At 38.4% G+C, this 24,807-nt stretch overlaps 1 protein-coding gene across 1 annotated transcript in view; it reads left to right on the top strand.

Moving 5' to 3' along the window:
- si:ch211-127i16.2 (probable flavin-containing monoamine oxidase A) overlaps positions 1 to 23,597 on the top strand; it is a 37,854-nt gene extending 14,257 nt beyond the window's left edge. The window contains exons 8-12 of the mRNA XM_040158051.1: positions 1,546 to 1,646; positions 9,986 to 10,144; positions 11,761 to 11,847; positions 15,147 to 15,247; positions 22,954 to 23,597. Of these exons, the coding sequence (XP_040013985.1) occupies positions 1,546 to 1,646; positions 9,986 to 10,144; positions 11,761 to 11,847; positions 15,147 to 15,247; positions 22,954 to 23,302 (797 nt within the window). The 3' untranslated portion in view covers positions 23,303 to 23,597. The remainder of the gene's footprint in view (positions 1 to 1,545; positions 1,647 to 9,985; positions 10,145 to 11,760; positions 11,848 to 15,146; positions 15,248 to 22,953) is intronic.
- The last annotated feature ends 1,210 nt before the right edge of the window (positions 23,598 to 24,807 follow it).

The following is a 24,807-nucleotide window of genomic DNA, read 5'->3' as shown; positions in this document are numbered from 1 at the left end:
AAAACAAAACAAAACAAAAAAAAAAACAAAAAACTTCCCACTCACCTCATCATACCCTAAGTAAATAAAATAATAAAAAACTCTAATTTTGGAGAAATTTGCTAATTTCTTTAAATACCAGCATCAGACAAAGTAATGTGTGACTCTTTTTTGTGTCCTACTTCTTATGCTTGTGTGTGTAGTTTGAAGGTATACCAAACCAAAAGCAAATGAAATGAAATGCAGTGAAGTTTAAGATATTTTGTCCTTTTTCAAGAGGCTCCTTCAGTTCTATTGACAGAGAGGAAATCCTCATTATTTGTGCTGTGGGGGATAAGGTTTGTAATTTAGGCCACCTTTTCAGAAGGGGCCAAAAGTGAACGCTTTCAAAAGTACAATTCTGGAAATTGCTGGATGCCAGAAAGAATCTATAACAATAATATTATTTTGCTATTGCTTCAAAATGGCTGATGTCTGTTCGTGAGTAGTACTCTATTCCTATCCATCAGTGTGCCTTTTGAGCACACTTTCTGAGCACACAGTAGCAGATTTGTGTACTTCATCTTATGTTATTAAGGTACATAAACTACCATCGCATTGAGCCTGTTTATTTTCGTCATCTTGATTTAACTGTGATGATAAGTCGTGATGAAGTTCCCCAATAGTGTCACAGCACATTTGCGCACGCAAGAGACGATGACAGTGTTGTCACAGTAGAGCACTTTAGGGTTCAAACGAATAAGATGCCAGAATACGTCTCACTTAGGCATCAACAATTTAATATCTGACTGACAAATAATGACGTAGAAGGAATTTCCTGCTATCACATTAGCTGGCTTTGGTGTCAAAACAAGTGGCATTATAGATATGATAGTACTGGACAGGTCTTATGTCGTTTGTACAGTGCTGTCATTTGAACGTCTAAGTGACCATGTCAAATTAGTTTGGCGCCACTTATCATGTCGCTGTTTTTCAATTTTCCTGCACCAGGTTCATCAATTTTGTATCGCATCAAGGGCATTATTTTGAGCTTGTTGACAGGCTCTTGACAGTTTCTAAATGATGTTTCACATCTTGAGCTGGTTCATTCGTTAAAAGCCTGGCTTTTGGCCAGATGTCGCTTCAGTTGCCAGAGCAAGCACAGAAACAGTCTGGCTTCTCTGCATGCGTGACATACAGTACACTACCTCTAGACTGATGAAGTTACTTGACTGCTCTCACATAAGTGAGATGGAGCTTTTACAGATGTAAGAGCCGCGATTAGTACCCTGGAGCACAGCAAAAGCCAGAGAAGTATTAGGTCATGGGGATTTCTTTGCAAGGCCATTAATGATATTCAGTGATTCAAGATAATACCATCCTGATCAATAGCGGGATCAGCTCAAGTGCGCTCTCCGTCTTCACTTATTTGTATTTCCCTCTTTTTACTTTGTCTTCAATAAAGCATAGATTTGTCCTACATTACATATACCTGTGAATTACACCAGGTGAGACCAGGGAAGGGGGATTACTGGATCCAAAAAGTCAGTTATTGGGATTCATAGTGTACTGTTGTTTTCTCACCAGCAAAAATCCACTACGAGCCAGCCCTGCCCAGCCAGAGAGAATTCCTTACCCAGAACATGCCTGTGGGCCACATGATAAAATTCATTATTACCTACCAGACGGTGAGTAACAGAAAGATAAAACACAATTGAACAGATGGTTACATGAATAATGTTATGATGATACAAATGCACAAACATTAATTTCATACAATCACTCTGTCTTCTAAACCATTGCTCCAGCTTTTACATGTTTTTCTTCTCCTATGGGTCTATGCCTGCTCAAAACAATGTTAGAAATGTTGCATCAATATAGAAAAACATTGATTCAGTTTATGAAGTAGGTTGGCAGTGGCAGATTATTAAATTGGTCATACTTGCAAGGGTGTTATGTAAAGCTATCCTTACAAAATACAGCATTTGTAAGGATTTGAGTTCCCTAACTCAATATAACAAAAACTAATTTTCGGCAAAATTTGATTACAAATTATTCATGCTTGTCAAATTTTACATTTTCAAAGTCTTAATACAGGAGCCCATTTTACAAAAACAATTTTTACAATACTGTGTAAACGCAGATCACAAATGGTGGCAGCGTCAGGTTTCACATTTGATTGTTGCTTGCAAATAATGGATAAATTTGTGAGTCGGATGAGACTCGTGCATCCTCGTGCATGAGTTGCAACTATGGCGTTTGTTTTGTTTAGTGAAATTTGTTATAATTAGTAAGAGCAGAAATTATTTAATGTTGCAAATGGCAGCTTTCATATCCCAAATTTTATGAAAGGGGCCCTGAATTTGAATAATCAGCATACAAGACTGTATATAAAATTAGAAAAACTAGTCGTAGTTTTCAACCATTCCCAACAAAAAATACTTCTGAAATAATATTTTCAGTGAGCAGTGTTTTCTTTCCTGTAAAATGCAACAATAGTTCCCAGTAGTCTCATCAGCAGAGGTAAGGGGAAATTTTTATCAAATTTATATTTGTTTACCTATTTTATGACAGAAAGGCTGTAGCAGGCAGCCACTGACTCATTCGGCACAAGTTTTTTATAGATCTCAACACTTCGTACTAAAGAGCTTCTAGCACATGAAATTTGACTTGTTTAATCTTCTTCATTTTGCACTTTGCAGCCAGACAATTAATTAACAAAATGCTTGTGCACCTTGTTAGTAGATTAAATTTGTCTACTGTAATGAACACGAAATCATCAGTGCTCATGGAAACGTTTATTTGATCTGTGCCTTGGTGTGTGGCCAAGATGCATGTGGATTCTGATGAACATATGAAAATATAAGTCGCTGATCTAGAATATGCTTTATTTTTCATTTTTTTATTTTTTATTTGATACTCGTTATTGATACTTCTCATGCGTTAGCAGTCTTATGTGGCGACTGATTGGAGAGCTTAGTTTTCTTACTACAGTTGTAAATATAACATGTTTTTCTGCCAAGTGTAAAACAGGAGGCCGTTCTCACGTGACTGAAACATGCAGTTCTTTCACACGAGAACAGAAAGGTTAAACTTAAGAAAGTGACGGTTAGCTGTGTGGATACATTTCCGTGACATATGGCAGGCAATGACGGAAGGAAATTCAGTAAATACACATATAACAGACTGAACGGCGAACACAGATTTGAGGGTCAGAAACACCATATTACAACTGAAGAGTGCACAGATAACTGTTTAGGTAAAATGAAATGAAGACTGACAGCAAAGAGCTGAAATATTGATCCAAACAGGTGGAAGCAGAGTACCACAGTGGCCTAATGGTTGGAGTGCATACCACATAACTGCAGCAACCACGATTTGGTTCCCAGCCTGGGGGACTATTCAGACTTTTTTCAATAGCTTTATCATTTTTAACAGACATTACTAACTAACTAACTTCGTTTAAGATGGACATCCTCCCATTCCATGCACAACCTCCTTTATCCAAAAAAGCTGCAATTAGGCCTCATGGGCTATTATGGCCCAATTTTTGTCAATGGCCATCTCATTATCATCATAGACACATCAGACCAACTCTACATTAATCTTGAGGTCCTTCCATCGTAGATGCAGCCTCCAGTTTTTGAAGAAATTCATTGCCTAATATTAGAATGGCACTCAGGGACTCAAAGATAACAGACCTCCACCAAGGACAATGTCAAACAACATACACCAGACTTCAGAGAAAAAAATTCAAATTCATAGTAAATGAGTCTGATCTGCCCCAGAAATTAATGGGTTCTTCCCTCCACCAAGTTCAGTGCTAATTGGTTCAGTACTATTTGCATAACACAGCTGACAAACCAACAAACAAACCAAAAAATAGACATAAGTGAAACATAACCTCCTTGGCAAAGGTAACTATCTAATACAGATACAAATACAGGTATTTTTGTGACATAAACAGATACAGAAATAAATAGTAGCTTTCCTTTCCCTAACTTTAACCCTCTGTCATTTCTTTTAAGGGTTTGAATTCTGAGAATAAGATTTATGCACAATATAGAGCCTTCAAAAATTTCCACAATGGAATGGAAAAAATAGTGCCTGTGGTTGCTCAGTCCAACAGTACACTGCGTTGCATTTTGAAAACGTCAAAAAGTATACATGCACGACATTACAGCCATCAGTGATGACACAAAATGATGATGATTGATCAGTGTCCGACAGTGACTTAGGCTCAGTCCAAATATCTGGACTTCCCCAAACTTGCACACTCACAGACTTTACAAGCATACCCTCGTAAATTCTGGAGCGCCAGTCTAAATCCTTAATTTATCAAGTCTGCAAGGGGTCTTGACAGTGGACCTCCAGAGAATCTGCAGACCTCACCATTTTTCAATATTGCTCATCAAATCATCAATAGGTTAGACACTAGTTAGATAAAAGGCATAAATAAATATTGGAAGATACCTGAATCTGTGTTTTATCTTGATGTACACGTTTGATTGTCTTCATTGGGCTTGATAATGAACACAATTTGCCAATGTGAAGAAAAAGCATAGGTGAAACTAATTTTGTTAAGGATGGCTCTGTTCCATCAAACGTTCCAGTGCGCCATGCTCAGTGAGCCAACATGCACAATACTAGCATCCTGGAACTATTGTGGCTCAACATAATGGAATGCAGTCATTTCTAATGTTATCAATGAAGGCTGTGCTTTCCCTGTGATGAAAATCCAAAATGTCTTTTTTTTAACTAAAAAGAGGTAAAAATAATTAGGGCTATCTGTTTGAATAACAACCAGAGCAATTTCCATCTGAATGAATCTGAATCCTTCCCCATGTATACTTTTGAAACCTTGGCCCCTACCATCAATTGAAATGTATATTGGGTAAAGAAGTGCATTGGCAATGGTAAATAGCAACTTGTAAAAACGTTACTGAGCAGAACAAAGTTCACTGATCTGCAGGCCTCTTACCTTTGTTAAGGTCCCTTGAGATGCACTTTCAGGACCAGGGAAAAGCTGTTCATGCTTGAAAACCCACAAATGTCATTGAGAGAAAGCTGTTCTGCATGAAAGAGTGGGCCAAATGCCTCCACAGTGTGGTGAGAGACCGATCAGTTTCTACAGGAACATCTGGTTATAGTTATTGCCGTTTATTGGGCCTAAGTGTTTTTGGGGTTTTTTTTGCACATTGTGACTGGAAGGTGTTTTCTTCAGTAACTAACACTGATTTATTCTGACATGCTAATTTCAATAATAAACTGAAGTTATTTAAAAGGCCTGTCTATTCCTTGAGGCTCTCTTACCCCAAGACAATCTTTAGCTAGAAATATGGAAACACTAAAGTCCAAGGTTACTTTTGTTTTGTTTTTTGAGAATCTTTTTTTTTTGTTTTTGTTTTTTTTTTCACGCCATTTTCTTGTAAAACTTTGAGACTAACACCCCAGTAAAGCCCTAGTTACAGTCGCAATTACAAACTGTTTTTCTTTGAACTTGCTGGTCCTCCTGTAATTTAAATCCAATCCTGAATTATACTCTTGTATTTTTAAGTGGATGTCTAAGTTATTTTCCACATGAAGAGCTGCTTATCTACTGTTCTTTTTTTTTTCAGCTCAGTGAGAAATGGAGAAAATGGAATAAAGCAAAAATGTTTTTGCCAGTCTGATAAATGGAAACATGCTGACATCAACATATGGCCCTATTTGGGAGCCAATATGATGACAGAAAAAATTAAATTCATTAGGAGAGCAAAAGTTCATCAAATATGCTATTGTAATATCAGATAGAGGTAGGTACTGGTATTGTCTGATATTACTGTTTTTAGCCCATATTTTTTTACATTTTGGTAAATTGGCACCATTAAAACTACACTGAATTAGCTATAAGCAGTTCCTGTTTGCAATGTACCCATGGATGTACAGACAACTCTCACTTGCTCACTTAAAACTTACATGGAAAACTTAAAAGTAAGAAAATTCTCAGGCAATCTCTGAAACATCTTTTTTTGTATGATTTCTAAGTGGATTTATGTACATGTATTTGCAATGGACATCTGAGATAACGTTATCCTCACAAAGTGACACCGAGCGATACCTATATATGTTTCATGTTTGTATCTTAAGATTTGACTGCGTTATGACTGAGTTTTACACTACACAAAATCTGCCTCACATATCTCCCTCCACCCCTCCCTTCACCTGTCCTGCATCCCTTGGGGAGGCTTTTGGGTTTCTATTTTGTCTTTGTCCATTGGAATGTCCATGTCTATTACAGACCATATCCTCTAATTTCCCAATGGTTAAAATGGTGTCTGGAACGATGAGTTTAATTACCAAGGAGCATAGTAAATATTTAATTTCCCACTTCCCCCTATAATGTTAATCCCTTATGAATGGGGTTAAAGACGCATTTAAAGCTAAGCACCCAATAAATGAAAGGACAGCTGAAATAGCTATCCCAGACAAGTCAGAATCTGAATGTCGACAAGGTCACATCGCTGTCCCTCTTTTAACTGCTCTCCCTTGTTTATTAATGAGGTTGGTGATCTAGTGTGGGTGGATGAAAAATCCACACACGACATACAAACAGCTCCTTTAAGAAGGACCTCAAGAGCCACCAGCAATCCTAACTGAAGGGAGGATAAAAAGATGACACTGCCATCTTACTTCATTTCGGAAACATTGCAGAGGAGCGTGGTTAAAAACCAACCTCTTGCTAAAACCCTTAACCAGAGGAAATCACTGAGACACTCTGATAGCAGATGGCAGCAGACATCTGTCTAAGAAATAAAATAAAAAAAACAGAGAGAGAGAACACTGAGCTGACTGAGCAGTTCGCTGGAACACTCTTGTCGTATCATTTGTGCAAGGCCAACGATTTTACACTTTAAACATAAATAGTTGAATCTGTATTTCTACTTTGGATTATCTGCTCCCTGGCCCTGTGATAGACTGGCGACCTGTACAGGGTGTACCCCGCCTCTCACCCAGTGTCAGTTGGGAAAGGCTCCAGCCCCCCGTGACCCTCAAAGGATAAGCAGTATAGCTAATGGACGGATGGATGGATGGATTATATGCTCCACAGTGGGGGGCAATCCTAGAAGCACCAGCTTGTCCCTCTCAAGATCCAAGCCCTCGGAGGCAGCCTCAGGCTGGGAGTCACTATGTCTTCACTTACCTGTGACAATGCTCCCCAGTGTTGGGTAATTTGCCAGGGCAACGCTTACAGTGACTGAATCATCTCCGCATTATATGGAGATTATGGGAAGTCTGGATCTAAAAGAAATAACATCAGCAAATTCTGAAGCTTGAGGCGGCCTGTTTGTGTAGACAAATCCCAAGAGTGCACTGATGTTGGGTGAAGGGTCAGGCCACAAATGGCAGCAGGTAACTTGCCTCTAGGTAAAAAAGATCCATGTCGGCCTACCTGAACATGCTCCAACAATGTCGCAATTATGACCAGGGAGGTAGCTGAGGCAGCTGAGATAAAGGTAGGATCTTCACTGTTGGCGTTACTTTTCAGAACTTCAAACCTGTCCAGCATGCTTTGCAACTTTATTGCCGGGAGCCGCCTCTTCCCCACAGAGTGTCTCGTGAGGTATAGGATTGGATGAAGCAATGCCGCATACTTCGCACTTGTTAATCACTCAAATGAGCCTCCCCTGACAGTGCTCTTTGGCAAAACAGCTTAGCTGTCCTTGGGAGACAGATGATGGGCCTGGCCTTGGAGGAGTCAAGAGTCCTACATCTCATGTAATTTAGAATGTTTTTGCCAATTCAAATTATTTTTTTAAGCGTAGAGTAAAATTATAATGCAAGAATAATGTGTCTTCATTATTCTTAAAGCAATACTCAGGAGAGTGAAAGCACAGTTAAATATAAATAAAGTTTTTTACCCTGTTTGGTTAGTGCAAGTTTAGTTTTCTTCCATTTTCAGCAAATTTTTTTCAAGCTAATAACCAGGCAAGATAATACAAGACAACTGAAATACTGAATTAATTTCTTCAGTGATCATTTATTAAATCAAGTCAGCATTTATTCAGGGTAAATAAAAAATGAGCAAAGCAAGAAATGAAAGCCACATGCATAAATAAATATGTAATAATTAGGGTTCCAGACTTACAGTTACCCTGATCTCAGTGTCATGAAGATACAGATTAAATCTGCATCAATAGAATAATGAACACATATTAATATACATATATGTCCAGATGTAGGCGAACATATATATATGCAAAACGTAACTGCATCAAAATATGCACATAGACACAAAATAGTTAGCAGAAGTGATCCAAAAATTGCTGATGTAGTTTTCCCACTGTTTTAACATCTCTTTAAGTCACAAAATGAATATATGCATGAATAAAAAAATGTCAAAGTGAAGTGTCATTTGGTGCACACTCAAAACAGTCTGTTCCGTCCAAAAGCCTTGGTTGCAGGTACATTGGAGTGACTTATTATTATATGAGACTGCAAGGTTGCCAACAGGCAACACATAGTATGTGCAAGTGAGCCAAAGGATTATTAATTTTTATGAGACATCTGTGTTACATTTTTCATTCCATCTAAGGAAGCACCATAGAATGGTCTTGATATTAGATGAAATGTATTCAAATCAACTATGTTGTAAAATATTTTAAAAATATATACTCTTCATATGAACATGCAATGTTTGTCTACATCATTGTATCTAAGTTTGGCCCCTTTAATAAAGATCTCATACAAGATTGTACTATACTATACCTGTTTATATTCTGTTTTAACAAACAACCTCCATACACTAACATTGTTCTACAGTGATGCTTTTCTCTTCAGATGGGAAGCCAACTTACACTATTGCCTTTAAAACTTGCATGCAGTCACTGCATAGCAATAATCACAGCAAATCAACTACACGGCATTCAGTTTGCATATTACTCATCCATAAACTGTACACACTCTTCAATGTAAGAAATAGGATAGTTGCATATGCTGACATTGTGGCCTTACAAAGAAAATAATGGCCCAGGTGTTTTGACACACATAAAATGCTGCCTGTGTTTGCTCCGCTTTATGGGTAAGTTTTTCGGAAACTTAGTAAGTAAGACTTCACAGTAAATATGATTTTTTTTGTATTATACATTGTGACAGAGTTACTCATGAATTGAATCTAATATCAAGTTACTCAAAATATTGTTGATCCTTGTAGAATCAATTCTGTCGACCTGTTTTAAAGGTAGTTTTGTGCATGCTTGAGGATAGTGGCAGAGTAAGACACTTCAAGAAAGTGACTTGCCTTTGCCTTAAATTGACTTTTGACAATCTTGCAGCATATGGGTTTAGCGCTAGGGGTTTCTTATACAGTATATTATCCAGACAGCTATACAAAGTTCATACAAATGAAATAAGCAATTGAGTGGAAGAGGTTGTGCTGTCACAAATGTACATGTATGTTACATGTATGCCAGTAAGGTTCTATTTAGCTTGCAAGTGCAGTTCGTTCTCTTCTGGCAGAAGCACAGACTAAAAGAAAATTCACTAGGTATTACAGTAAATATGCCACTGCTACCAACGCTATCCTCAAAAATGTCAAAGGTTGTCAGTGCTGTTTGCTTAATATGTGTATTTGATAATTAGCAGGATATCTCAAAGATGTATTAAGGGATTTTAGTGACAGATTTGCCCATTTATGATAAAAAAAACAAGCATTATTTAATATCACCATTTATAAAGTACAACATTCTATCTCTTAACACCTGAACCATGAGGTACACTTATATGAGGTGCAAATTTTTTACATTGGCTTACTTTGCTTTAGCCCACGTCTGTTTCTTCTTTAATAGAGATTCTTATTTTTGACTAAAGTATTTTTCACAAATTAAATACAATCCTCACCAAGTTCTATACATTTTTGGATTAATTCAATCATTAATTCTACATGTGATAGCACAACTGCACAAGTGATTACTAGTTTGGTTTCGTGTTGAACTGCTGTAATCGATGAAATACGATGAAGCTCTGAATTGCCTCTGTTTCTCTGCAGGCTTTTTGGAAGGAGAAGGGCTTCTCTGGAGAAATAGTGACAGGATCCTCCACTGACTGTCCATTCTGTGTCACCTTTGACGCCACCAGCCCCAGTGGTAATGCTGCTTTGGTTGGCTTCATTGCCGGCCAGCTGGCTTCTCAGTGGAGCTCCAAGGAGGTAATGGGTTATCAATGTGGCGACAATTAGTATTTTTTTTTAAATATTTATTTATAATTGAAACGCGTCAGTTCTCAACGTATAAATTAGCTGGTGAGATGTCACGGTTTGCAGTAAGTAAAATATGGAGTCTTGGAGACAATGTGTTTAAATTTATATTTTTGTATATATGATAAGCATTACAAATGGCTTCATCTGTTTCTCAAGCATGTTTAGGATTAAGCCTGGTCAGTGTTACATGTGGAGACTAGAGCAACATAACCTGCATTGTCAAAATGATTGCATGATGTGCATGACAGATTGTGCACCACCTGAGCTCTGAGACAGCACAGCGTATAGGCTAAGAACAGTGGGTTACTTTGGTAAATATTGGACATAATGGGGTTAAGGCTCCTTCAATTTTTTGCAGTACTATTTGCACCAGGCATTGAGTTACCTTTTGCTTATCTCTAATTTGAAATGTCAGTCAGTTGGTGTGAAACAAAAGCAAGCTTCATAATTGCACATGGTGGAAGGTGGGGGAGGAAAGACCACTTATCATTAACTGGAGAATTGTTTAATTGAAATTGATGGAGCCACTTGATTGTTAATGTTTATCCACTTGGTAAACAATTAATCCCATACGCAGTGGTTTTAAAAATACCTGACTGGATTATTCTAGATTATAGAATCAACACAATATCAAGTGTAAAGTCAAGACCCTTCTAAAATGCAAGGGTGGTCTTTATATTTTCACCGTACTATTGAATTATTTTCTGCAACACTTTTGGTAGATGCTGCCTTAATCTCCCTTTGTGCCTAGCTTGCTGCTTGATAAGGTTACATGTCATATTTTGTCAGTAACTGAATATTGCTATTGACAGCTGTAATCCTCTTGCCCTCCCATACACACTTTGCATACACTCCGCCTACATACTCCCCTCTTTTTTTCCTCATTTTCCTTCTTTTTTGACATTTTCATTTAGTCCCAGTGCTTTTCCTTTACCCAAAAAAATTAATAAAACCACTTTATCGCTGGTGTTGTTTTGGCATTTCAGTCATTATCCTGGCTTGTTACAAAGCTTGAGACTAGCTAACTCCCTGCTGTGTCAGGCTAGACAGGGTGCTGAATAATTAACCTCCACTTGCTACTCCACTGTTAAACGGAGGAAAATGGCGTTGGTGTATGTGAGGCAAATGGACAACAAGGCTACAATTACACACTCTTTTTGCTGTTTGATTTAGTCATTAATATTATCTAATGATGTGCTTTTTTTTTTTAATTCTTCATTGAAAGTAATTTTTTGTGCAAATTATTGCACAAGGGTGTGCTGCGAGCAAAGGTAAAGTGACATGCAGATGAGGATCTGTCATCATGCTTTATGGTGATCTGTCTTTTTGGTCCCCAGGCCTCAGCTGCTCTGTGTATAACTCACTGTGTGGGCTCATACAACCAGGGGCATGTGCTGACTATGCTTGGGTTATTCAAATGGCCTGCTGCTTCCTGTGACTGGCTTGGACTGGTTTCTAGACTATGCATTGATATTTCAGCAGCATGCTGTTATACTGTATTTCTGAGTGATAAGCGAGCGTAATTTAAATACCATGTTGGGACGGGTACTTGCTTCTGTTCGCAGGCTGGGGAGAGAAGAAAAGCTGTGCTTTCCAGTCTGGTCAAATACCTGGGTCCCGAGGCTGCATCTTTCATCCACTATGAAGAGAAAGTAAGAACTTGAGTAGCCGATGTTTGATGTAATTAAACAATGACATTTTGGTTTGAACCAGAATTCTTTAGTGCCAAAATTATTATTTTCATTTTTACCCTGGATTCCAGAGAGGGAAGCTCTCTGGAATCTAGGGAAGAGTAGTTCAGTGCATACTGAGCAAACCAGTTGATAAAAAGTGGTTACTAATTTGCTTTAGCCTGATAACACTTACAGTCTTATCAGTCCACCATTACAACAGGGGGCCTACCATGGGTAAAGATAATCACATTTTTATTACCCTTAATTTTGTGTTCCAGCAATTCATTGCAATTGTTAATCCAAATTCATAAAATGTGGACCAGAGATTCCTACTACATCTGTGGTAAGCATCTCTGGTCCACATAATCCATACTCAAAATGATCCACTATGGACACATAGAGTTTTTAAATGGCTCTGGGACAATTGAAAAGACAATTTCTTTTCATGGATGATAGGGGAGGCCATCTGTAGAGATAAAAAAAAGGGGACTGGTCTTTGTTCCTCACTGTCCCCCTTATTGGCAGCTGCAACATTGGACCTAAATGCTTGCTAATAGCAGCTCTCCACAAATAGAAGCTAATTTTTTGAAACAATTTCTTATCAAAACATACTAACCAATGAAATACATTAAAATAAATCCATTGGATTAGGGAGTAGTAACAGCAAACCTGCTGAAGATGAACGGAGCCATGTGCTTCCAAAGGGCAAGCAACCACCATTATGGACAGACATGAGCCACTGCCAAACTACTGGGAAAGAACATTTTGCAGTAGATATCCTACTTTCCTAAATCATACTGTGCCACATACCTACAAAATAGCAACTTAGGTCCATTACATGATGTACAGCAGGCACAGCACCAGGATTTCAATTTTGGATGGGGCACTGTAATTTTGGCTGGGCTTTTTAATTACAGAAGTTAATACTGTTTCCCTTCCTTTGATGGTTTCCAGCTGGTAGTCTTGCTAAAAGAGGAATGACTGATATCAGGCTGTGGAAGGCGACTTGCGCGTCTGCTCGATAATGACACTTTTTGAATCTTTTTCTAAAAAATTTTCATTGCGGAGATGGCTTATTATTCACGCATATAGTGTATTTATTACAAGCAGCACACGCGGACACAATGCTCAATTCATGCGAAAATTAGCCATAGTATCCTATCTATCATGTATATTTTTCAATGTATATAGTCCACATACATACATCCATTCATTTAGAACACTGATATTTTAATTGTATTTTTTAATAGAGTTCAAATTTAATTCTATTTAATTCTGTTTAAGGAAATACCATCTTGTTGGATGATCTGGCTGGATTATTATTTATTTAAGTTGATTGCAGGGAGAGAGTGAGTGAGCTAGACTGACTTTTAGCAAGAGAGAGAGTGGCACACTGTGCTGTCAATTCATAAGCAAGTCAGGCAGGAATTTTCAGGCCTACCTCCTGTCTTGCCTACATTGTTTTCTAGGTTCTTCTAGTCGCAACAGGCCAACGTAAAGTGGCCGGTTGTGATTGGTCCAAACTTCACACATGATAGTAGCCTAATAAATGTTGTCTTTTACTTTTTCAGAGAGGGAAACATTTTTCAAGTCTTAATTGTGTAGTCAAATGTTAATTTTGATAATTAAAAATAAAAATTAAGAAGATATCAGCTATGTTCTGCTAGTGATTTAGGATGGGCCGGTTGTACAAGTGGGGGGGCCCAGGCCCGTTAGAGCCCACCCGCAACGCTGCTACTGATGTACAGCACAACCTGGTAGCCTGTGAAACAGCAAATTTGTCATGCAGATGTATGATTTTAGTCCCTGGGCAGCTTTTGCTATTCACTGTTGAAAGGCAAGATGGAAAGAAAAATTGCGCTGAGGGAACTTGAGGCAATAATGTTAAGGGAGACATCAGGATTTTACTTTGTTGACTAAGAGACTCAAGGGGAACATAATTTTATAGAATACAATAACAACAACTCAGAGCTTAGTGAAGAGAAAAAAAGATGATAAACTGATGGAACAGTGTTGAGACATATTTGACCTGATTTTATAGCAGCCCACTGGGTATCAGAGTTGCTTGATATTTTATACTAATTATACTTATACTTTGTTATTTATTTAAATTAAAAATATACAGATGCGCCAATACACACGTAATTTTCATTTCTGTTGTGTATCCTACTGTACTTCCTTCCACATGATAGGCTGAAGGTCTTCATTCCACCAATCTGTGTCTCTACTATAGAAGAAAAGTATTGAGTGGTGGATACTTATTTAACATTAAGTAACTACATTTTTTACAACATAATTAAGTCATGTGATAGAATTCTACAATACTATAGAATATATAGTATTCTATAGTATAGTATAGCATATATATGGCTATACTTTGTGATAGTTTTATATTCTACTGACTCCAGGTAATGGTATATCTTAGATAGCAACTAACCATGAGCATTATCATGTATTCATACGTGATGTCATGTTTACAAATGTCTAATTCTACAATTAAAGTCAATTTCTGATGAACATGCACTTGTGGTTTGTTAGTTGATGGGGGGAGCGCAGAGCGAGAGATATGAGGCAAAGAAACTATTTGGGATGAAAGGGACAGCTGCAACAAAACACAGGATGTTTGTTAGTTTGCAGTTTGGCCCGTTGATTTGGATGGCGTGTCAGCACGGTCAGCAGTTGCAGGTGTGGCTGTGACACACAGCTCATGGAGGTAATCAAAGTACTTTACAACCTACCAACCAATTGCAGCAATTTGCGTTAAAATTCATGCTCCTTCTTGAGTCATAAACATATTTTCTGATTCAGTTTGACTTACATTTCTGGAGGATATCGTTATCTCCAATGTCCATCATGAATAAACATCCAGAAATCCGCTTAGAAAATCACATAAATGAGACGCTCTTATAGCTCTAGAACTTGGCTGAAAATCATTACAATTTTTAAGTTTTCTTCAGTATCAAAGTAATCCATTGATAGTTGTCTGTACATCCATGGGTAAATTACAAAGAGGAATTGGTAATAGCTAATTCAGCATACTAGACCGGATGTGTTGAGGGGATGCAATTGTCTCAAATTTGTCTGACGGGAGAATCAATGTGTCAGACTTTAAAACCCTCCGGTCCACGGTATATTTTGTGTGTTGAGTCGCCTAAAACTAGACAAGATTAGAGTTGGGAAGTGCCATCAAGTGTCATTTTGGTGAAACAAAACCATGCTTTTGTAGTTTGCCATGAAATAATACAAGGATACTGTCATGTAGCTTTTGTGTTTTACAGGATTGGGCTAAGGAAGACTACAGCGGGGGCTGCCCTGTTAATGTCATGGCACCGGGTCTGCTAACATATTACCACCCTAGCCTGAGGCAGCCCTGTGGCAGGTATCAAACCACTGATGACAAATACACCTACGGCATCACACCTCTCCTTCTCCCTATACTCAAAAGACTCATCTTCCTTTGTGTTCTCACCGAAACAGATTGTTATGCAGAGGAATGTAGTGGAGTAAACCAGATTTATATCAAAGATTTATATCTTTGATATTAATGTTTTAAAGAGCTAAATGTAGAGTTTATAGTATAGTAAATTGTACCATTGTACAGTAGATGACAGTATTAGAGATATTGACTATGGCTGCTGGATGTCTTTGCTATTTTTATACCACAAAGACAACGTCTGCAGTTCACCCTGCGAGCCAGGTATTACTCACTAGCGCCAAATGCCTACAGATCATTGACATGAGTCATGGGAGTGATTACGCTTTCACTGATACATAATTATTCCATTTCTAACGAAATGGCAAGCAGTCATCAGGATTGGTTTTCGCTTAGGAAGACGTCCCATAATCCATTTCTAATGGTCTGTTTGGAGATGCACAAAGCTAAACGAATGAGAGCGAAATGTGGGGAGGGGGGATCCAGGTAATTCATTTCCATAATGACATTAGGTCCATGGGGAGCAGAGGAAGCTCATTACATAACATGACTCAAACAGCAGCAAGGGGCGGTAGCCCTTATCCACATTCCACATACCCCATATAGGAAATGGATCCTCAAGGACATGCTGTGACCTTGACACTAATCCAGCCCATGTAATGAAGCCAAGCCCATGTTTGCTTGACAAAAATGCAGCAGGTGCTTCAAACATACTGTACTTAACAGCACGGCGAATTCTAGTAGTGTCTGGTGGATTATGGGATTTCATTTGAGTATGAATCTCAGTGCTGACCACAGTATGGTTTTTATAATTAGAGTAATTATCCTAGGTGGATGCCATGCCTGAGTGGGCAGTATGTGAGATTTTTACTCAATTCTAGATTGGTGAGAGAGAGTAAAGAAGACAGTGAGTAAGAAGAAAGAAAAGCTGCCAAGAACTATGAATAAATTGACCCCAGTGGGTTCGTGCTTTACTAAGTTAACAGCTCCAACTGCATGTGGAATGAAACCTCCAGTGACAAGACTTGCTTAGAAGAATGTTGAAACTTTTCAAGAAAAAAAAAGTTTCTTTGAGCTGTTCCTCACATTGTTTGGATTATTACTGCCAACTGAGAAGGATTAGATAATTCAACCTATGACACACAGAATAAATGAAACAGAATAAATTTAAATCTTTTAAAACTATGTCATAGTTTTAAATGCACTGGAATTAATATTTTGTATAATAATATATCACAGGTTTATACTTTACCATTTTACATATGAGAATGGTAATTATGTGCCATAACTCTAGTTATAGCACCTTACTCTAATAGACTTAGGTGCTATAAGTTAACTGTCTGCACAATGAAGTTTCCACCCATTCAGCCATTTCAGGATTAGGCTATCAGTCCTTTTCTGTTCTCTCTTTTTAAGGGCAGCAGCAACACCACTCCTCACCCTGAAACACCAGAATGACTCTTCAGGGAGTCCCACATGTGTTCAGAGAAGTAGAGTTACAGTTTTTACACTGGCTTCTTCCTCTTACAGCAGAAGCCAGTGCCAGTCCTAATATGTACACAAACCTGACAGTAGACGAACATCTCAGCAAGAGATGATCCTCACTAACACCTGTCTTCCCTGATAAGCATAAGGTCACAGCACAATGCTCCTTGCACTAAAAACGTGAGCCCCAAAAGGGCTCCAAAACAATTGCAGGTCGTCATAGTGCTTCAACAATGCTTGAGCTGTACACGCCTATGATCAACGCTGATATGTCTTCATACAGTTTATGATTTTATATGTATCCTTAAAAACAATCAATACAAAATTTGTTTTTACATTAGATTTGTTCTTTCTGTTCAAGCCTCTTTGTCAGCTTGGTCAGGACAGTGTTTAAACTTTTAAAAGTTCAATGGTGTAAAAGCTTAAAGTTCATTAAAGTTGAACACAAGGCCTTTGCCCCAGAGCCCTCAGAACTACACCTAGATACATCCAACCGGTCATATCTGATGAGCAGGCACTACCCACAGAATTGCTGCACAAACCTCCTCCACTGAAAAAGACTCAGTGCTGCAATACTGCTTGTAGAATTTATATGAATGAGCCTTGGGGTGATCTCATCCTGGCCACATGTACAGTGGCTGCATTTACATGCAAAAAGATTTTCATTCTGATTGAAATCATTCTGATTGAAGATTTCGGGTCAACTGTTTCACGGGATGTGATTTAATATGGTCTGGTGTTTACTTGTTCTGACACATTTAATCGGAACAGCTCTCTGACATGTGCAAAAGTCCCCTTTATTTCTCAACACATATCTTATCTCTTTGGCACGTGTTTGATCAGCTCCCTGAAGATGGATATCAATTGTCTGTTCATCAGAGTAGATGCCGTTTAAGCAACAGCCTGATAACAATGCATGCTTACTCTTCCTGGAGGCAATGAAGGGGGAGAGGGCGAGCAGAAGAAGGCCTTTTAGCTGATGGTACTTTTTCGATGCGTAACCTTACTGCCTCTGCCTCCTCCTAAGACCAGAAATAAGCTGCCATTTTCTGGAAGTGGAGAAATGTACGTCTCCACACATTTATGTCCAGAAAGAGGGCATGTGCAGAAAGAATGCCGCCAGGAAATAATCAGGTTAAATCGTTTACATGGTACAAATTTTCTTTTGATCGGTTTATGTAAAGGTTTAAACTATCCCCTTGAAACCGATTGAAATTTCAGTTTGGGGCTGTTTATTCTGATTGAGGTGTTTATATGGAGCATTTTTATTCTGTTTGGGCCCTAAAACCAATCATAATTGGAGTATTGGCTCCATGTGAAGGTACCTGGTGTGATTGCGAAATGCTCTCACAAAGTAAAAAGCAAAGCATCTGTTTATACAAGGTCAATCCAATAAAACAAATTTGCCTCCTCCCTTTTCTCAACCAAAGGCATCACAAAGACAAAGTGATGGAAACGAAAGCAAGAAGCGAATGGTAAGATTCCTCTTGCTTCTAGTGCCAAAGGGCAAGTAGATAAAAGAAAATGTCTCTTTTCTCTTCTATTATAACTCACTCTTGCTATATCCCACAACACAGGGGAAAAGGACCCTTACTTCACCCAGTATGTACCAAAACAACACTATCCTGCCAGCGGGTAGGTGGAGATGCAGTGTTTTTGACTATGAAAAACACCAACTTGAAATGTAGAAGCGATCCCACTAGTGCACACAACACAGAAAGGTGAACGGATTTCTCTGTTATAAGGAAAACATAAAGTTATAAATTGCAGGCTGTCCTACAACTCATACCCCGGGGAATTCTACAGCCATCCAAATACACAAAGATTATGATGTGAGGAAGTGTCAGAGGAATTCATTCAGTCACACTGGATATCTACATATACGTTTACTTACACCATGAATTGCCAACACTACCCGCCACACAGACACGTCAAGGGACTTTGTCAGCACAGTTCAGAGAAATATACTTAGAAAAGGCAAGATGATTGTGTCATATATCGATTAGGTCATCATATATACACACCACAAATATATATATATATTATTTTTTAGCACCGAGTGTCAGATACACTTCACTACTGTACAGACTATACAAGATGTATCAAATGCATCCGAGTGTCTTTCTAGCTCTAACTGCAATTCAATCTGTCAGTTTCCTATTTCCGTATATACACGTAAGGAATTTCATTATATTTTATAACAAGTAATGCCAATTTGTTCCAGAGAATGCTCGGATCGGATGCTCAGGAAAGGTCAGTGACAGAATAGAAAGGAAGCTTTATTCTTCCTACAGTCTGTTGTGGTTAATGTGACAATCTGGACCAGTTTCTTTCTAAATCCATGTTGTTCATCTGCTGCTATATTAGTTGAGTCAGCCCACTGGGAAATGTGATTAAATTGAACACAGCAGAAGAGTTTGTATACAGCAGAGGTCAAAATGATGTCCCACTAGTTCAGAGGGATTCTTTTATCTTTATTCCCAGTTCTAGAGATTGGATTAATCTCACACTTCTGCATTTCTGGAATCACCCATGTTGCAAGTTTTAAATGGTAGTCCACCATACTCACATTCTTTAAAAATACAGCATTGCATTAATTTTAACAGAGTAATGGATGTTGTCAGTTGATCAGTTTCAGTTAACTCTTATATTATGAACACCTATTTAAACAAGATGCCAATCATGTTCAATCAAGGCCACAAGGTGGTCTTCTTAATCTGACAAGCTCCTCTCATCATAATGCCGCTGCTCATTATACTGTTTAACACCACCTGTTATGCATGCTGCTGTAATGTGTGTGTTGACTGATTTCTCCCTCCACCACTCCTGCCTGTTTTATTTTTTATTATCATACTTGGTGAATGCATTCCTTTCCTTTTTCATCATCATTTGTATATCCTATATCTGAGGGTTTATCGCACTATAAACCCATTACAGAGCTTTCTCATACAAAATTGTATAACAATTCGCTGCAGTAAATGCTCCTGTAACCTATGATGTTATACTCTTCAGAGTCATAATATATAGATTTGGGATTATGTCAAGCAACTGTAGAAAACATACTAGCATAATTTTTCAAGTACCTTAAAACACCAGTGAATTAACACAGATGTAGACTAGTTATTCTGACACAAATTATTTTTCATGAGCTTCCAAATACTGAAGATCCAAATACTGAGGGTCATGGTTCAAAAACATAAAGTTTATAAGCGTAACTTGTTGATATGATATGAATGAAAGCTCAATTGGGAGAATGCCACCCCTGACAGTGACGTGACATGTTATTCTAGAAAGAAGACGTCTCACTCTGTTGGATTTTTTGGAACTAAAGAACCACTCCATTAATTTGTTGTTATACAGTTGTGTTACAGAGTGGAGGTTCCCCTTCAAAAACTATCTTTGACAAGCACTGACAGTAGTATCTTCAAGGATACCGGCCAAATTAAAGGTGCTTCGAAAGAAAGAAAGAGCCTTGATATATGCAAATATGATGGGCTAGTGAATACATGAGCAGTAACGTTTTATACTGTAAATGTATATGGTCTCATGAACGGTAAATTAGTGGAACATCCTTTGTTTTAGCTGTACAGAGATGTAAAAGTAAGAATCAACTGGGTCAGTGATGTTTATTGATGATGTGACTTCTGATAGAAGTAGCAGGATGAATTCTGAAGTGTAGAGGTCTATACTGTCTGCTCAGATTCAGCCATATACTGCAAAACCTATATTATGGTGATTCAAAGTAAAGATGGATGATGACCCAAAACATACCGCGAAAGCAACCCAATTGCTTCTCAAGGCAAAAAAAATTATATATTCTTCAATGGCCAAGTAAGTCACCTGACCTCAACCCAACTGATCATGCTTTTCACTTACTGAAGACAAAATTGAGGGCAGAAAGAAAAGACCCACAAACAAGCAGCAACTGAAGGCAGCTGCAGTAAAGGCCTGGCAAAGCATCTCAAGGGAGGAAACTCAGCATTTGGTGATGTCCGTGGGTTCCAGACTTCAGGCAGTCATTGACTGCAAAAGATTTTCAACCAATTAATAAAAATAATACTTTTATTTATAATTATTTTGGTTTATACAATTACTTTTGAATCCGTGAGAATGAGGGACTATTGATAAAAATTGGTGTAATTCCTAAACAGTTAATGCAATATTTTTGTTAATCACACTGAATTAAAACTGAGAGAGAACACCTCAATCACATCTTAATGGCTTTGTTTCAAATCTATTGTGGTGGTGTGCAGAGGCAAAATACAAAAATTGTGTCACTGTCAGAATACTTATGCACCTAACTCTATATGTAATACATATTGTGTAATCACATATAACATGGCTTGTATGTGTAATTTTAGGTTGCGGGGGCTCACAGGTGAGCCAACACGCACACCTCCCAGACCTCAAAAACATGTTGTGTGGACCTAAGTGTCAAGTCAGCTGGCTGGTTGATACAGCTCCTTTTGGGACGTGGGTTCATAACAAAAAAAACACATAAATGTTATGTTCAAAATCTGAAAAAGAATAAAGTTGCATATTCACCTACGTACAGCCTGGGCTAGCATGTTCCCTTCTTAAGTCATGCAGAATAATTAGCAATCAAGGAGCGCAGATCATTCACCTTTTTTTTTGTTTTGTTTTTTTTGCCGGTGGCAGAAAATAATTGCACTACAATTACTAAATAAAAGACTTAACGAAATTGCTACTTTCTGTAGAGCCCTTTAATCTCTTGGAAGAGGGCATCTCTATTATCTGGAGAGGCTCTGAGTGACTCCTTCAACTCACCTCACAGGAAACAGAAGAGCATAGAATAACCCAAGTGGCCATCCACTCCATTAGAACATGCCATCACATTTGATAATTCTCTCAGTGGCTGCAGGGCTGCCAGCTGTGGAGCAGAAGCTATGAATCTCTCATACAGTATGGTACTTTTGTTCTCACCTCTGCTGCTCTGTCCTCAACAGGTGGATTAGACCATGGCAGGCTACAATTGTAAGGGTGAATCGTTCATGTTGGGCTTTGTCTAAGCCCCACCTGTCCAATCAATGGGGCCACAGAAGCAAGAGAACCAGCCACTCCACCTGTATCCAAGAACAGTGGCCTTTACTTTGTATTGAACTGACAGTACAGAAAGATCATTGAGTTTAATCCTGTCTCCACCACCTTATACATACACCGATAAGCCACAACATTAAAACCAGTTACCAGTTTTAATGTTGTGGCTGATCAGTGCAGTGCTGTAGCCCTTTCCAAGAGATGGAAAGGGCTGGATATTATCTTGTGTTTATCCATTCGGCTCACATTTGGTTCCTTCCAGCTAACTAGAAAGGTTATAGTATGCTCCACAAAAAGCTCTGTACCACTCTTCTCACTGAGAAAAATAGATAACCTGCTGCTAAGGTGACTCCATTGGAAAGTAGATAGTGGTATGTTTTCACAATGCCACTTGTGAAAAGGGACGGTAATACGTCATCTTTAGTTCTACACAGCCATTGTCCTCAACCTCATGGGAGAGTAGCAAATGGCAGTTGCAGCATCCACATTCTACCTCCCAAGCATTGACCCCAATGTTCTTCCAATTTTGTCGTAGGACTAGACTGATGACTAGACATGTCTGTTATACAATCATACCCACAATTCTACCATTTTGCCAATGACAATGCCCTGCTGTGTGCATACTACAACTGAAGTATAACTGTGACAGCAGTATGTTCAACTGAAAGGCATATGATGTGGACTGATATTGACAATAAACCTGGTCACCATGGGTAGTAATTTATATGGTTTATAACACATCCTTGACTGTGTTGCAATTACATGGAGCAAAGGAAAGGTGAATGAGGAGTAGCATCGTGGAAACCCATACTCACTAGAATTAGGCTCAACCTAATTTGCTGAGCATGTACAAATTAAAGGGCACAGAGACATGGAGTGTCTAAACCAACAAGGACTTGTTAAATGGCAAAACTGTGTCATTTTTTCAGACAGAAAATCTTGTCAGTCAATAGCATCACATGTACTCTGTAAAACTGATACAAATGAATGTTGGCTTAATGCTGAAAGGAATGTAATTACTCCAATGGAGAATAAAATAAATGCATTTTCAAAGAGCGACATAAAGCTTAGTGTTCAGTACAAAGCTCACTGATTATCTTGATTTACAGGATCCATTGGGCAGGCACTGAGACAGGCACCCAGTGGTGTGGGTACATGAGTGGTGCAGTGCAAGCTGGTCAGCGAGCAGCTCTAGAAGTACTCGCTGAACTCTGCCCCATGACCCTGACCCAGGAGGAGCAGGAGGCAGTGTGGCACAGTCAAACTGTCGAGGCTGCTGCGCAGCAAACAGCAACATCCAAACTCCTGTACCTGTCTGCAAGTAAGGTTGTGGTTATTGCAACACTGACAATAAGTGCTGCTGTCTTCTTGTCTCGGCATCAAAATGCTTTGCTTAAGGTGAAAATGTACCTGACAAATGTATTTTCAACAACCAAGTGTAATATATTCTTACGGTAATAGCAACCTGTAAAATAGGTGCATATCATCTGACTGGTTTTGATTTAGACAGAGAGAACAGGTACAGTTTTTGCTGGTGCTGTGGAAAGATGGCTCTTTCTACTGTTAATTGATTTAAATTTTTGTGTTTTTAGTGTTTATTTCACAACAAATTCAATTCAATTAATTTGTATTGTACTGTATTGCATAGTATTATAATATTGGCACATTGTTGTATTACCTAATATATTGAAATAAATATACATTGATGTAAAATGTGCAGATTAAATACAATGTGCTTTTTAATCACTGAGTTGAGGTGTGTTCACTGCCATGTTGTTTCCTTTATACAATTCTTGGCAAAATGAGAATAAAACATCTGGAAGAAAGTGAGTTAATGACTCCGGGACCTTTACTTGCATTTTTTTGCTTGTTGCAAATAATAAGAAAAAGCAAGACAATTTTTTGTAACAATACCTAGAGAAATTCAATTGGAGATATTTGAACTCTAAGCAGCATCTTATCCAATTTGCCTTTTTAACATTTAAAATTGATACCATGAATTTAGGTTATGCTTGTAAGCTTAGGGCTTCAGAGTGATCATGTTGTGTTTAATCCGGTTTGCTAAGAGAAAATGGAGCTTTCATACTGTATGCCTTGCATTGTTTCCCAGGGAGCTATAAAACCTGCTTGAGAGGCTTGGCGCAGAGCCACACATGTGTTTGTGTACCCACAAAACCATCGACAGACATTCGAATGAGCGTAAGATGGATGAAGCAGTCACACAATGATAACGTCCCAGAGAAAGTGATTTAATCGTTATCACTTGATTGTGCAGTTGATTGAAAGGATTTTTGTCTATCCCCATGTCTCTCCTAGAGAGTATCTCAAATGCCCACTGATCATTGGATGGTAGTCTCTGACTCCATTGGCGCCATGGCTTGCTATTTGTCTTTGTTATCACTAGCTTGCAGTGAATCAACTGCCTGTTCTCCCTGGTTTCATTTAAGCCAGCCCAGGCTGAATCAAGGCCAACAACCCGTCTCTTAACATGTGAATTTTTCTGCACCATTTGGTCACTGATTTCGTCATTTTGGTTGCCAGTCAAAAGAGAAATAGTTCTCATGTGACTATGAGTTTCTGAACTAATTTCGTGCAATATACTGTATTGAAGACATACTGTATTCTTCCCTTTTTTCTGAGTTGACCCCATTGAGAATAAAGCAGATGGGTGTGCTATTTCAGGGACTCCACAGAGCTGAGGTTTCGTCTTATGGTATATGTCATCACCAGCTTAAGGCATGCTTGTGGTAATGTACCATCTGGGGGACTGGCAGCTTGCCTCGTCACTGTTGCTGTGTTGTTATCTTTTAATGCAATTCAGTTGTTGGATTGTATGGTGAATGCATGATCATTGTGAAAGGATGAGCATTTACTTCATTCTGCTGAACTGTTGCGTGAATTAATCATAATACTAAATGAAAAAACTATCCTCACAAATGGCTCAGCTTTTGAAGTCCAGCATT

Source organism: Xiphias gladius, chromosome 20, assembly GCF_016859285.1.
Source record: "Xiphias gladius isolate SHS-SW01 ecotype Sanya breed wild chromosome 20, ASM1685928v1, whole genome shotgun sequence".
NCBI classification, from domain to species: Eukaryota; Metazoa; Chordata; class Actinopteri; order Istiophoriformes; family Xiphiidae; genus Xiphias; species Xiphias gladius.
The sequence above is the reverse complement of the archived record's forward strand: the minus strand, read 5'-3'. Positions and strand labels throughout refer to the sequence as shown.